General features: G+C 30.9%; 2 protein-coding genes across 6 annotated transcripts; one reads left to right on the top strand and one right to left on the bottom strand.

Moving 5' to 3' along the window:
* Positions 1-1683: 1683 nt before the first annotated feature.
* Positions 1684-6227, bottom strand: LOC111022793 (haloacid dehalogenase-like hydrolase domain-containing protein Sgpp). Of its 2 annotated transcripts, none has more exons than XM_022300055.2 (5): positions 6025-6224; positions 5828-5933; positions 3844-3998; positions 2838-3099; positions 1684-2038 (listed from the first exon to the last, which is right to left on the bottom strand). In XM_022300055.2, exons 1-5 carry the CDS (start codon positions 6144-6146, stop codon positions 1859-1861), a joined length of 825 nt encoding a protein of 274 aa, XP_022155747.2. In that variant the 5' UTR covers positions 6147-6224; the 3' UTR covers positions 1684-1858. The 2 variants fall into 2 exon arrangements, with proteins under 2 accessions (XP_022155747.2, XP_087982464.1); XM_088126338.1 differs by having other exon boundaries at positions 1882-2031; positions 6025-6227.
* Positions 6228-8826: 2599 nt separating this feature from the next.
* LOC111022800 (UMP-CMP kinase 3) lies at positions 8827-15091 on the top strand. 4 transcript variants are annotated; one of them, XR_002603023.2, is made up of 10 exons: positions 8828-8984; positions 9716-9783; positions 10083-10134; positions 10739-10856; positions 10958-11114; positions 11656-11736; positions 11837-11944; positions 12037-12108; positions 13470-13528; positions 14727-15091. XR_002603023.2 is itself a non-coding variant. In XM_022300064.2 (9 exons), the coding sequence occupies exons 2-9, from the start codon at positions 9751-9753 to the stop codon at positions 13476-13478; spliced, it is 630 nt and encodes a 209-aa protein (XP_022155756.1). In that variant the 5' UTR covers positions 8828-8984; positions 9716-9750; the 3' UTR covers positions 13479-15091. The 4 variants fall into 4 exon arrangements, 2 of the variants coding, with proteins under 2 accessions (XP_022155755.1, XP_022155756.1); XR_002603022.2 differs by having other exon boundaries at positions 14637-15091; XM_022300064.2 differs by having other exon boundaries at positions 13470-15091.
* Positions 15092-15418: the final 327 nt, after the last annotated feature.

Raw genomic sequence — 15418 nt, 5'->3', positions numbered from 1 at the left:
CAATGGCGGGCGAAACCTGACATTGAAACTAAAAAATAATGTCGGACATTGTTTCCTCCTTATTTTTTTGTCCAACATTGTTTACTTCTTATTTTTTTTATCGGACGTTAAAACCCAGATTTGTAGTAGTGGGTTAGGGACCAAAATAAAATCTATACTAAATTACAAAACAAGAACCCCTAAACTTTGCCATTTGTTTCAAAAATACCCCTATATTTTCAAGAGTTTTAACACTATCCTTAACCATTCATAAATGTTTAAAAAATATATATCCTTTTAGCAAACATCCGTTAATATATTTTGAATGAAAAATAATTGACACGACATAATCTAGAACGACACGGCAATCATCCCTGTCTTTTCAAACTAAATTCAAGTAAGTTTCCACATTAATTGTTGCGTTATTCTAAACTCCGCTATGTTAACTTTCCATTCAAAATATTAACTAATGTTTGCTCAAAGGGTATTTCTAAAATTTTTATAAAAAGGTAAATAGTAGCATTGAAACTACCGAAACTACATGGTATTTTTTAAACAAAAAGTAAAGTTTACAAAACTTTACACATCAAAATAGAATAAACATACAAATAATTTAACAATATAATATTTAGAGTTATTACAGCTAGATCCCCTTCTCAGGTACATAAGGTGTGGGAAGACAACAACAAAAAATCTTTCTAGTGAAATGAGAATCTTGGTAACCTAACCAAAAATTAAAGTTGACCCTCATCCAACTACCATTGTCCTACTTTCATAGATTAAAAAAAAAAAAAAACTCATTTTATTTTTAATATTTTATTATAGTCTCTCTCTCTCTCTCTCTTTTTTTAACTACTTGAAAAATACTTTATTTATATAGTGATAAATATTGTTCCCATGAAAATTACTCCTAATTTACTTTTTCTCTTTGTTTTTCATTTTCTTCTCATTTTTCTTCCAAATAAGATGTATAAGAATGCAACACAACTACTTGGGCATACTTAAAGTACGAAAACTATATGGTAAAAACATTTCGGGGGGAATTTTCAGCCTTGTTTATATCTTGTTATATGATTAGTATTTTTTTTAGCATAGTTATATCATCGGTAATAACGAAAAATGTTGTATAATTCAACTAATTAAAACAGCAGTTATCTTTTTTGAGTTGAAGATTCAGACTCTCTCCTATATTTATTTATTGAACTTAACTGAAGAATTACAACTTTAATAACTTCTTAAAAAAAAGGTTTAATTGTAATTTTAGTTACAACTTTTAAAATGCTTCAACAAATGAAATTAGTACACCCACAAAAAAAACATCCAAATCTAAAATCGAGTAGATCAGAAAATTCGAAATTCAATGCACCAAAACATCCAACTGGTTATAGTGCATCTCAATCCTCACCCCGGTATTATTGAACTAAAAAAAAGTCAAACTCATTGAAATAAAAGTACTCATACAACCCTAAAAAAAATCCCGCCAAACCACCAAGTCACTCACATCTAACTAAAATCGAGGACGCTCATATCACAACTCATTCATATTCAAAGTTGTTCGATATGGGTTAAATTTAAGTCTTGAATTGAGGCTACATTATTGGAAACTCATTCATATTCAAAGCTGTTCGATATGGGTTAAATTTAAGTCTTGAATTGAGGCTACATTATTGGAAACACTATATATTAAAGAAAAAAGAATGTGGCTAGGAATACAAAGAACATGGATAATAAGTAATGAAATAAAGAACACGGAGCGTGATCAAATTGTCAAGTTGAACATAGCTCAACTAATTAAAACATACATCTTTTTGACCTGGAAATTAGATATTCGAATCTCTACTCCAAAAACTATTCTCCTTGAACTAAAAAAAAGTGGGATCTAAGTTGAAAGAGTAGTTGGGTCCAAGAGTTTGAGGTGGGTCCATAGTTGTGGATCATTGAAATCCCTAATCACAAAACTGGCTCCAGCCTTCATCAGCAACTCTTGAGGATTTCTTCTTCCCACACCCACCACTTTCATTCCACCTCCCACTCCTGCTTTCACTCCTGATACTGAGTCCTATTCCCAAACACAAAAATCATCCAAATAAATAAATAATCAATTTAGTCCGGTCGGAAATGGGACCAAAAAATCTTGTATCGACTAGATAAGGAGAAAATCAGAGGAAGATTACGAATATATTAACGAGAGACATCTCTATTGGTATGAGACATTTTGAAACAAAGTCTAAAATCAGAATTTATGCCTAAAATGGACAATATCATATCATATCAATGTGAAAGGTGGAGAGGGTATGTTTGTCACCGACAAGTACTCCATGCAGTTACTATTTTGAAATCAATCCGTTAAGGCACTTATTACCGTTCTAAAGGTCATTACTTTAATACTCACCTCCCTCATAATTTTTTAGTTTTTAATTATTTATTTATTTTGAAAAAATAGTTAGAGTGAGTATAATATTAAACATCCGTCGACATGTCGACATTTCCATATATCCATCGATTCAACATCAACATGACAGGTAAATCGACATTTCCATATTATTTAAAAGAATCAATAAAATATTAAATGTATAAAAAAAAATCACCAATATAGACATAATATTAATATTAATCATAATCATTTTTAACTTGTTTAGAACAACTTAAATACTTATTTGTTAACTGAAATATTTTTACCTTATAACCTTTCTAGAAATATCCATCGACATTGATTTAACCTTTCTAGAAATATCTATCGACATTGATATCTTATCTATATTTTCATTGATATATCCGTAAAATTGAGACCTCGATATTTCTAGACTATTGAATTAATAAAATTTGAGAGTAAGTGAGAAAAAATAAAAATAAATTACCTCAAAGACAAAAGAATTTTGAGGGGAGGCTCCAAGTTCTTGAAGAGCATTCAAGTAGGGATCAGGAAATGGCTTTGCTCGCTGGCATTCGCTGCCTATAACCACCGCCTCAAAGAAATTTGCAAGTCCCAACATCGACAGGATCAGCTCCGCGTTCCGCCGTGGGGCGTTTGTCACGGCGGCGCGTTTTACCCCACGCGCCTCTATCCACTTGCACACCTTCTCCAGCCCTTCAATGGCTTCCAGCTCCTCTGCTGCCAGTCTGGTGGACACCATGTGTTTAGATAGGAGTATCGATACTTTTAAATTTTGTTTACTTTAGTACTGTTTTATACTTCTAATTTCGTTTTTTTTCGGGTAAAATACATTTTCAATCTGTAAGTTTGAAGATAGGTTATCATAAATTTCAAAAAGTGACAGTTGGCCGTCAATCTTTACTTCAAAATCTTTTATAACTATTTTCTAAAAGTCGAAACCAAACTATTACTTTTTAAAAACTAGGGATCAAATATAGATCTATCCTTAAATTCACAGACTAAAATTGTATTCCACCATTTTTATTTTCATCTCATTTAACTTTTCCCTCACTAAGTTTGAAACGTAACCATAAATTTATATTAAATAGTTTTCGAGGTAGTGTATAAATTTTGTTTTAACATTTTGTATCAAATGGTTGCTTTTAAAAGTATAATTTTGAAAGTATATAATCTAAAATGAACCAAAATTGAAGCTACATGAATCAAAATGAATATTTTGAAATCAAATAGACCAAAAATTGAGATTGAAGGGAATGGCTAAACGAACTAGAGACGATCATTTTCAATGGGTAATGGTGGGATGGGTATGGTAGTTACATTGTATTGATTCAGTCAATTTTTTATAACGTACATTTTCGTATATAATTTTAGTAAGAAAAAGAAACATACCCAAGAATAAAAACGAGCGAAAATGATTCTCATTCCTTCATTTCCGTTCATAAGCGCCATGGGGGATGAAGTTTAAATACCTGCAAAAATAGGCTTCTTTATCTTCAAGAAACTTTCTAGCTTTGGGTAGGTCCCAATTTGGTAGGAGAATGCCACAAAGGTCCTCATTGTGTCTCCCACTTATGCTCTCTACGAAGAATTCTTCATTGATTGGGACTCCATTGTTGAATCCAACCTACATCAAAATAATTGTTCTTATTTTGTTAGATATCAAGGAAATTTTTAACAAGAAGATTTTTTACAAAAGTATATAAACAACATTTTTTTTGGGATGTTTATTGTTGTAAATAGTTCACAACAAAAAAAAATGTGTGTTATGGGTAGTGTCCAAACAGGACACGCATCCGCTCCTCCACAAGTTTGGGTCCACGGAGAACCACCTTCTCAGAGAGGATATCGTCGAGCAGGAAACACATCCGCTCGAGAGGGGACGAATGACTGTAAACGGTTACGTCTCATACACGGCCACAGCTGACAATGCACGCTGTCGGTATAACGGGAACATTCCGCAGCCCTAGGCAACATACCCAGGAGGCACAGGTGGCTGCTACTGTCGGAACCGCATTTCCTTCTGTCTAGTCGTATAGTGTGCAACGTCCCTGTCACCTCCAATTATTGTCCTTCCTGGTTAAGAACCACCATCCTCACCAAGTAAGTGAAAAACCTGTCACTAACACTTGAGGTATTTTTTTCTACTAATATTCCGATACTTGATCGTCGGAGTATATTAGGCTAGGCAGGATATCGTACCGGCATCGAATTCTTTGGCTTCAGGTCTAGTGGATCCTAGGTCGGACTGCTTGTCCAGTACCACGTGGCCCTCTACCAAAAATCGTCGTCAACAATGTGGTTTGCTGATTTTAAATGTTTTTATGATTCTATTATATGAATAATAATTAAGCGTCAATTATTGACCACTATTAAATTTTTTACCAATAAAAAAAAAGATAGAAAAATAAAAGAGATATATTTTTTTGCTTTTTAAAGATATTAAAAATCTGTCAAATTTTGAACCGCGATACGTGTAATGAATATAATAAATATTGACAAGTGAATTAGCCGTCAAGTATTATTCCTGTTTTATTATATAGTGGCATTAGTTTTTAGTAGGTTAATGCATAGTCACGTTTAGAATAATGTTTTTTTTCCTCATACTACTAATTTAATTTTGAAACTATTATTAATTTCACAAATTTAATAAAATTAGAAGTTAAAAGTTAAACTTAAGTTTCTTAAAGCACTTTAGAAAAAATCCTAAAAACATTATTTCACTAATTAAAAATAATAATCTAAATATACGAGACAGTCCATTTTTTAATTGAGTACTTGATCTTTTAAACTTCTCAATTTCTACTCTTAGTACAGTTAAAAATCACTTTTGGTCCCTATTGCTAAAATAACCATTTAGTTCATGAATTTTAGTTTGTAACGATTTAGTCCTTGAAATTCAGTTTGTAACCATTTAATTTCTGTACTTTTTAATAATTTAGTCTCAAAAATTTTAAAATGTAATAATTTAAAGTTTGTAACGATTTAGTCGTGTAATTTTTTTTGTTAAGATTCTTATATATATAGTGATTGAAGAATAATTAAATTGTTATATAATAAAACTTGACACTTAATTTTAATAAATTTTTTCACGTCTAAATTGTTATAATTTTTAAACTATATATGTTCAGAGACTAAATCATCAATGGTATTTTTTCCCTTAATAAGTTAATACATTAAAATTCTCAATTAGGTCCTTAACAAAAGAAGAAAAAAAAGTTAACATATCATCGATTCATTAACATACCCGAAACCAAACCTATTCAAACCAAAATCCTACTCACAAATCACTAAGATAAAATCCATTTCTTCCTAATTGAAAATTTCAATCACATTATGAACAAAATTGAGAATTCAAAAAGATTAAAGAGCATTGGGTATATTATATTAATTATTTAGGCAAAATAAAAACATGAAAAAAGTAATTAAAAGATAAAAATGAGGGCGACGGCGGACCTGAAGAAGGCATTGACGGAAGGCGGAGAAATGGAGAGGATCGGAATCGCAGAGCGTTCCATCGATGTCGAAAAGAACGCATTCCAGACGCCCATTCTCGCACAAACTGCGACACAATTTTGAAATTTCTCCTCAATTCTTCCAAATTAGCCCCAAAAATTACACAACGGGACGGAGGAGTTGCCTAATTCCAGTACCTGAGCGCCGCGGCAGGGGGCGGAGGGCGGCGGCGCCGGAGGCCTCGATGACCGGAGGCGGTGCCGCGATGGCGGTGGAGATGAGGGCTGAATCGCGGAGGAGGAGAGATACAAGATTGCATTCTTTTTTCCTTTCTCTTTTTTAATGTGTGAACAACAAATGGCTGCTTCTTCCTCTCTTCTTTTTCTTTTCTTTCGTCTTTTTTTTTCCTAAAATATTTCAAGACATTTTTTTTTTAATAAACATAGGTGGTCGAGGGTGAGAGATTCGAACTCAAATATGTACAACATAATTAAAGGTCAAAAAAATATATTCGGTCGTTGTAAAAGTAACGAAAAACCTAGAAGGAAGAGAATTAATCGTTACCTATTAAAATTGGAGGACTAAATTCATAAATTTTGTATAAAGTAAAAAACGATTAACTATTCAATACTATCAATATTCACGCACTAAATTTTAAACTATGGAGATTTAAATATTTTTTGTTTTTTGTTTTTGAAAAGAATTGTAACTATTCAATACTATCAATCATCATGTTGGTAACAATTGAGTCTTTCAATAACAATTCAATTCTATAGTTTAAATTTTGTAATAATTTAGTACCTACCAAGAAAATTCTCATCAAAATTGAGCGTCAATTTTTATTATATAAAGATTTTTTTTTTGTAGTTTATAAATAAATTTAATCATTCATCAGTTTATCGATCTACATATATAAGAATTTAATAAAAAAAATTCACAATAAAGACTAAATCGTTACAAGTTTAAATTTCGTTATTTTTGAAAATTTAAGAACTAAATCGTTATTCCAACAAAAGTAGAGGGACCAAAAGTGTTTTTCAACCAATTTATATAATATTATAAAATAATGACTATAAAAAATTTATGATATATATGTTAATACTAGATATAAAAAAATGTTGATACTAATAAATTAATTAATAATATTTTAGATTGGAATAAATATTTAGCTGGAAACTAGATTAGTTGTGAAATACACATTGAACAATTTTGTAACTTGAGGTTCAATTTCCAAATTTTGTACCAAACACATATTTGAAAACATACTAATCAAATGCATTTTAATCTTTGAAGTAATTCTCAATTTGATTTTTAATCTTTTGGAATTTTGGATAAAATTGTGGGTGTCATATATGCCAATTACCGACAAACTATGCTCGTTGTAGCGCCTTTAAAAGTTATTAATAATACCATAACCAACTTCATAAGGAAATTTAAGCCTAAATACTATTTTGATCTATGGTATCGTGTTATAATTACGGTGAAAAAATGAGATAGCTACTTTTTAAAAGTATATAGATTAAATAGACAAAAGTTGAATCATGAGTTCCAAAATTAACCAAATAAAAAAAGTAATAAAATAGTACGAAAACTAATATTATATAATCAACCCAAAAAGAGACCTATAAAATAATTTTCGTTGATTGGAATTTGATTATTGGACAGAATTTTTGTTATCATAAATAAGAATCTCACCTACCCATCAACTTTGTGATTGGGAATTAGATTCGCTTTCTCCCCATCAAAACGGCATCTAATTCCCTTGGCTAACTCGGGACACCACCATTTTTTTCAATTTCCCAATTTTAATTCCTAAATTATTTAAAAATATATATTTTCGATACCAAATATTATAGGGTCAAGTCGCTGCTTTGTGAGATTAGTCAAAGTGTTTGTAAACTAGTCTATACACTCACAGATATTAAAAAAAGATCAATTAGAAGACTATTTAATAAGTCAATAAGCTTTAATGTTCTCTCTGGGAGAGATATCTAATTTTTTTTTTTTTTTAAAAAGGCTTGTAATCGTCTATAAGACATTTTTCAAGATTTCTCGGGATATTAGATACAAAATTGAAAGTATAGAACCTAGTGAAAGTGTACGCTTTTTTAAAGTTTAAAGGCTTGTTAAATATAATTTTGAAAGTTAAAGATCTATTTAGACACGATTATGGAAATTCAAAAATTAAACTTATTATTTAAACAAAAAAAATAAAAATTCAACAAATGCACTAATATTCTGAAAACAAAAAAATGTTATATGGTTATTATTTTGTTGTTTGATTAACTTGAATTCATTTAGTTTGGACAATATTTTGATGGTTCCATCCCCGCCCTGCAATTATTCAAAAAAAAAAAAATTGAATTCATTTAATAAAAATTTTTCTCATTACTTCTTTCTAATTTTGGAAACTAAAAAGATAATTTGTTTTCAACTTTATTTTATATTCCAAGAATTAGTTCAAATTTGAAAAATAAAAATAAAAATAAAAATAAAACAATTGTTGTTAAATCATCTAAAGTAGCAAAATGATAAGGGAGCCTATAGATACTAAGTATATATAAAAATATAAACTATAATCATTGAAAAAAAAAGTTTTGTTCGGTTACAAATTTCTTCCATTTTAGAATATATTTTAAATAATTCTATTTTAGGACAACAAATTCGAGTATGTGTTCCAACCTCCAACTTCAAAAGATACGATTATATATATATATAAGGAATATATATCAATTACCAACTTTAAACTAGATTATTAGACTTTATTTTATAAAAAAAATCTTACTTTCTCGTATCATATTGTACTATATCGAAGGATAGAAATTTATTCGAATTAAATTATATGGACTAAAGAGATACAGTTATAATATATATATATATATATACACGGTTATATTCTTTCTCATAATTTAGTTTTTAAACAAATATATATTATTTTGAAAAATGCACCACTCTTATGGCAATTTATGAAAATAGCCCAAAGTGGAGAAATTTTGCTTCATATTGGGTTTCCTTGCCAACAAAAAGTGCCCACGATTTCGTTTGGGTATAAACCCACAAATTTTTTGTGCTCCTCTATTTAATGCTCATCCCTACACGTTTCATTTAGCGGCAATCTCTCTCTCTCTCTCTCAAATTTTCTCCTGATTTCTCCACAGTAAGCAACTTGTTTGCTGTTATAATTTATGCTTGTTTAGTTTTCTTGCATTCGTTAGATAAATTGCGACTTGGGTGGGATTTAAATCTTGGGAATTGCAGGAATTTTCAAATCGGGTCTCGGCTTAGAGTGTTCTGTTTGTTTGAATGTGCAAAAATGGAGGGGAAATTTTGGGAATTCTACTCAATTTAATTTGCAGTTGCCCATTTGATAAATTTGAGAGAATAACTGAATTGGGAGCACAAATTTTAGCTTGGAGGATCATTGTATCTTATAGTATGGATATTGCTCTGGTTTGCATATAACTTATGATGTTTTTCCCAATTTAAGCTTATGAACTTAGGAATTATGCACCCATGTCTTGGTTATGTTTGTCACATGTAATAAAAAAATTGGAAATGAACAGTTTGGTAACGTTTTAGTTTTCTGTTTTTAAATATTATGCCTACCTTCTCTCAATTTCTTTGGTATGTTTTTTTCACCTTTTTTGCCAACAGGTTCGAATTCTAAAGCAAATTTAAAAATCAAACTTCTTTGTTTAGTTTGCAAAAGCTGGCTAGATTTTGAAAACGTTTATAAAAGGTAGATAGCAAAACAAAGAAACAACTAGGTGGAAGCTATGTTTATAAGTTGAATTTTCAAAGCAGAAAACCAAAAACAAAAAGGTTATCAAACTAGGCCTAGTTTTTCCACATTGATATCCAAGTTTAATTCATATTTAATGTATGCAGGTACTTCTCATTTGAGCCATATTTAGTTGTGGCTCATGGACGCAGTTGTGGGTGTGGGAACCAGCGAGGTACTTGTAGCTGTTTTTTCATCTAAAACTTAGGTTCTTTACTTTAATTTATTAGGGTTCTCACCTAAATTTGGTATGTCCTCTTGCACAGCAATAATGTTCATTGGGTATAAAATAACTTCTCACAATTTACTTGTATTTGCTGCTAGTTTATTGGAAACTTTTATTCATTGATATGCTGTATTCTATAATTTGATGCATCAGATAGATTATAAGTATTGGTCTGACACATTTATTTTCTGTTACTTGATGATATATTATGTATGTCATTGTTGACTGATATATTTAAGCTATTTCAGGAAGCAAATAGAAGTGTAGTTGAGAAGAAGCCAACAGTTGTTTTTGTGCTAGGTAAGTGTAACACTATAAGAGTTCAGACAAGATGAGAATATAGGATATCTCTTGCTTGTTTGAGAATTCAGTGGCTGAAAATTTCTAACTACTTCTTTATTGGGTGATTCTCTGAAGAATTTTATTGTAATGTATCTTCCTTTATTTATTCCACTTTTCCACTATTCCAATGGCTTTGCCTTTATCGTATGTTGGGGGTTTCTCCTGTATGATTTCTGAACCATATTGGGAAAAGGTTTTCAGTGAGCTCCAATTTGATACACATTTTATTTTGGATTTTCTGTTTTTGAAAATAAAGCTTACACCCCCGTGTTCTTCTTCTTTTTTTTCTTTTGTGATCTACTTTTTAAAAACATTTTCAATTTCTAAGCCAAAATTTAAAAACTATAAAAAGTAGTTTTAAAAAACTTGGGTTCTATTTTTTAAGATTTGACTAAGACTTCAAATGCGTAATTAAAAGTGATGAGAAACCTACCAGATAAATGATGAGGAAATAAGCATAATTTTTAAAAGCAGAAAACAAAAAATGAAATTGTTATCAAATGGACTTCAAATTTTTCTTCTCTGTGATGTTGCTCATGAACTGAATCTGGTTTGTTGACAGGTGGCCCAGGAAGTGGGAAGGGCACACAATGTGCATACATTGTTGAGCACTTTGGTTTTACTCATCTTAGTGCTGGTGATCTTCTTAGGGCAGAAATGAAATCTGGTTCTGCAAATGGGTATGTTATATGCAAGCATAGATTTGAAGGTTCATGCTCATAGCTTGCCTACATGCTTGACAGGAAACTGATAGAATTTGAACTTTGGACAATATCTGCAGTTTAATGATCAAAAGTATGATTAATGAAGGGAATATTGTTCCTTCAGAGGTAACGGTAAAGCTTCTCGAGCGAGCAATGGAGGAAAGTGGTAATGACAAATTTCTTATTGATGGTTTTCCGCGTAATGATGAAAACCGTGCTGCTTTTGAGGCTGTTGTAAGCCTTCTTAGCCACTTGTTTCCCCTTTTCCTTTCAAACTTGTTTGATTTCCATCGTAATACCTTGTTCAATAGTATGTTCCATTATTTCTAACTAAGTTTTTTCAAGGTTTAATTATAAATTTAGTCTCTAGACTTTTAATGTTATGTTTAATGGGTCCTTGAATTTAAAAAGTATCTAATTAGTCAATAAATTTTCAATTTTCTATGTAATAGGTCTCTGAACTTTAGAAGTGTCTAATAGATGATTTATCTAATTGATGATTGAACTTTAAATTTTGAGTCTAATAGGTTTGTGCATTTTAACAATGTTGAATAAGTAAATGATCTATTCAATACAAAATTGAAAGTTAGATACCTATTAGATATTTTTAAAATTCAAGGACCTATTAGATACAAAATTTAAAGTTTAGATATCTATTAAACATATTTTAAAGTTTTGAGACCTATTAATCACAAAGGGACTAAACTCGTAATATGAACTTCTTTTAATTATTATCTTTAAATTGTTGTGCTCGTCAATTTCTGATGGTTTCCAGACTGGTATAGAGCCAGCTTTTGTCCTGTTCTTTGATTGTCCTGAAGAGGAGATGGAGAGGCGTATCTTAAATAGAAATCAGGTCTGCCATTATGCCCTCTTTCTGAACTGAAAAGTTACTATACTTTCTTCTAAAAATGATATTTGTCATACAAATATGAAAATTATCTTTGGTGATTCAGGGAAGAGAAGATGATAATATCGAGACAATTCGGAAGCGTTTCAAGGTTTTCTTGGAGTCCAGTCTCCCTGTAGTTGAGTACTATGAATCTATTGGGAAAGTTCAGAAGGTAAGTCTGACAAATATTGGTTCTAAATTGTCTGCACTTTTTAAAATCTATTCCCTTTAGTATACATTTGGCATTTCCCTTTCAATTCTTAGATTGATGCTGCAAGGCCAGTTGAAGAAGTATTTGAGTCAGTTAAAGCTGCTTTCACATCAATAAATGAGAAGGTAAAATCCCATGGTCGTGCCCAGCAGAAATTTACTCTATTAAAACTCCAACTAAAATGGACAATGAACCTTTTCCGAAATGGGGTTTTTAAGAGATATTGATTGGGCATGTTTTTGAGACAAATAATGGCATTTGCTGATTCAAAATTTAGAAGTCGAATACCACAAATATGAATTATGGACCTGAAGCTTGATTTGGACTTCATTTAAATTAGAAAATAAATTTATTCTCGAGCTTTTAAGATTGATCGTTACAATATGTTTTATCATGATCATTTCACATATCACTTCTGTAATTTGTGTGAATAGAAATAGATGCTAAATGAGAGATGAAAAAGCATTTTTCCACTGCGGTTTTTGTGTAAGAAATGCATAATTCTTCTACTGTTACCAATGTGGGAAATCAAATAATTAGGGCCCTTTGGATAACAACTTCGTTTCTAGTGTTTCTCTTTTTAAAAATTATGCTTGCCTTCTTTTTTCGTATGTTTAACACATTTCTTGAATTTATAATCAAACAAAGAAACACATGGGAGGAAGTAGTGTTTATAAGTTTCATTTTCAGGAACATAAAACTAAAAACAAAATGGTTATTAAACTTCCTTATTATTTGAGTCTAGATACATCTGGTCTCAATTCTGATATTTGTATAGTTTCTCCAAGAGATACAGTTTTCTTCTAATTTGCAAAACACTCTTTGCCATAGATTTAAGCTAAAGTTTGTAATATAAAATGTTTGGTGTTCATATATATATATTTATTATATGTTGTACGTGTATTATACTTTACATTGTGGAATGTGTTTCCAAATTGGACCATGTGACATTAGTTTGAGAAGTTTGAAGATCGATGACGAAAATAATGAATTTTAAGGGCTTGGGTATAAGTAGGTTTGGAATGTTTTTTACTGCTCTTACTACAGTTATTTTTTCCAAATCATTACTCGTTCTAGAACTGTATTCAATTCCTGGATGAATTCTATTTAGCCTCGAGATGATTCAGAGAAGAACTATGTGTTGTTTTTCACTGCAAGGATGGTGCTTTTCTGTATATGATTTTTTTCCCTGCTGTTGTAATTGACCAAAGGCACATCATGTGGTTTTTGTCAATGATAAGTGTAATTAAAAATTTTTGTATGCCCCTTAGTTACCAACCGTTGTATTGGTTAGGACGGTAAAGAATTTAGAGAATAATATAGACGGTTTTGTCTGATCCGACCCGACATGACTCAACCCAACCCGAGTATAACAAGGGAAAAAAAAGAACCAAAGAAGAAACATTTTTGTACGTGTAAGAGAAATAATTGTTCCAGCTATACTCCAGATTTTTTTTTTAATGACATCTATTTGCATCTTATGCAGGAAGATTGAGATTGATGCTTGTTTCTATACCAATTCCATTCATGTTATTCTCTATTGAGGTAATCCCCTTAGGAAATAAGTTCAATAATCCTTCTTAGAGGTTTTTTCTTATGATTTGGGCAAGAGTTTGGTAACACTACTATAAGAACCTAATGGAGGTTGCCCGAACATAGCACAACTGGTTAAAGCATACATATCCCCAGTAAAAAAGTCGGTTCGAATCCGCAATCCCACATATTGTACTAAAATAAAATAACACAATGAAAATCACTCCCACACGTTACTTGGAGAGTTTTATACATGCGGTGGCAGATAATAATTCTAATGGGTGTTCTGATATGAGGATATTCTTTTCCTTAGTTTTTCCCTAGTTTTTCCCATTGGTTTATGATAAGTCGTAATTCGATTTGATGTAATTTAGCCATGTGCATTGCAGATTCCTCCTTAGTTGTCTATTATTCAGTGTGCATTTTATTGTGCCATAGATTTTGGGTTAAAATTTGCCCTGGTTGAACTTTAGAAGTTTTGATTTTTAGTCCCTAAACTTTTATTCACTCCCATTTTGGTCCTTTAACTTTAAAAATCTCAATTTTAGCCCTCTAACTTTTATTAAACTCCACACGTAGATATGAACAACGGATAACTAATGCTGTCGAAATACATTTTCAATCATATAGATTAAGATTCTTATGATATGGACTAAACTGAAGTTTAATGACTAGAATTGAATCTAAGAAGTCAGAGGACGGCTACTCAAAAGTGAACACAAGTTTAGCGACTAAAGTTATAACTTTAAAACTTTAGGGACCAAGCTTATCCATAAACCTGTATTTGTAGTTTGATGTTCTTTTAGATGCTATGAGTAAAACTAGAGCGTTATAATGGTACACCAAATAGTTGCAAAAGCTTAGGCATATATAATTGCTAACTTGAATATAGTTCAACTGGTTAAGACATTATTACCTCGACCAGAAGATCGAATCCCTCAGGTTGAACTCAAACAAAGGAAAAAAGGTGGACATATATAATTTCCAATTAATTATGAGGTGGGACATGAATGCTTGCTTCTTGTACATATTTGCCCATGTTTGTTGTTATGGAAGTTTGTAGTTTAATGCTTGCTACATATTACTTCTTGAATTTCTGATGGCTTTCTTTGTCTGCCAGGCTTGCAAGCCAAGTCCTGTCAGCCTTCCCAAATCATTCATAAACTTGTGCTGGCAGAACTTTGAAAGTTGTTTGTTTTATATACGACAGGGTTTAATAGGTTCGTAAATGATTTGATAGTGCACCTTCTGGATATATCGTTGATGTATCGAGGAAGAAAATGTCACACAACTATTAGATGTTCGAGAGGTTTGATTCCTATGCTAGTAGTAAATACTTTCACACCGCTCTCACTTTCTCTCCCTGATGGTGTGGGCTTGCCTTTCGCGCAAAGCATCATGACATTTTCTCGTGCAGTCAAATTTGACTCTTATTTACGTAACCTTAAATTATAAGTTTAGTATAGGGAGGTTTTGATGATTTATTTGTATATTGTTTTTCGTTAATTTGACTCATGTTTATTATTTTTCTCAAGAGAGTTGAGAAATTATAAGAGTTCATTAGATTTGTGAATAGCAATGAGTTTTTGAGAAATAAAAAAAAATAGAGTTTCTTATCTTTTATTTTTTAAATTTTTTATTGCAACATTTTAAATGCATTTAGTAAACTTCTTAGTTTTGCATTTTTCCCCCTTAAAAGAATTGATTGGTTGGAAACAAGCTTAATATTTTAAAACATAAAATAAAAAATAAAATTATTGTCATGGTTTTAAATATCACACGTTATAAGGAATAAATCGACATTTCCATTGTAGTAAAAAAAAAGTCGACAAAATATGAAAAATATTAACAAAATATCACTAATATATACATAATATTAATGTTAATCATTTTTAACTTATT

The sequence above is a fragment of the Momordica charantia genome (genome assembly GCF_013281855.1).
Source record: "Momordica charantia cultivar OHB3-1 chromosome 7 unlocalized genomic scaffold, Mcharantia_2.0 BLBB01000007.1, whole genome shotgun sequence".
NCBI classification, from domain to species: Eukaryota; Viridiplantae; Streptophyta; class Magnoliopsida; order Cucurbitales; family Cucurbitaceae; genus Momordica; species Momordica charantia.
This window is presented reverse-complemented; position numbering and strand designations above follow the sequence as displayed.

Bases quoted from the DNA above. Each gene is read 5' to 3' on its own strand.
- LOC111022793 (XM_022300055.2), bottom strand. From the start codon at position 6,146: ATGCAATCTTGTATCTCTCCTCCTCCGCGATTCAGCCCTCATCTCCAC. The intron at 5,934-6,024 runs GTACTGGAATTA...ATTGTGTCGCAG, and splicing joins CCCCCTGCCGCGGCGCTCAG to TTTGTGCGAGAATGGGCGTC. The intron at 3,999-5,827 runs GTCCGCCGTCGC...ATTTTGATGTAG, and splicing joins TCCGTCAATGCCTTCTTCAG to GTTGGATTCAACAATGGAGT.
- LOC111022800 (XM_022300063.2), top strand. From the start codon at position 9,751: ATGGACGCAGTTGTGGGTGTGGGAACCAGCGAG. The intron at 9,784-10,082 runs GTACTTGTAGCT...AAGCTATTTCAG, and splicing joins TGGGTGTGGGAACCAGCGAG to GAAGCAAATAGAAGTGTAGT. The intron at 10,135-10,738 runs GTAAGTGTAACA...GTTTGTTGACAG, and splicing joins AACAGTTGTTTTTGTGCTAG to GTGGCCCAGGAAGTGGGAAG.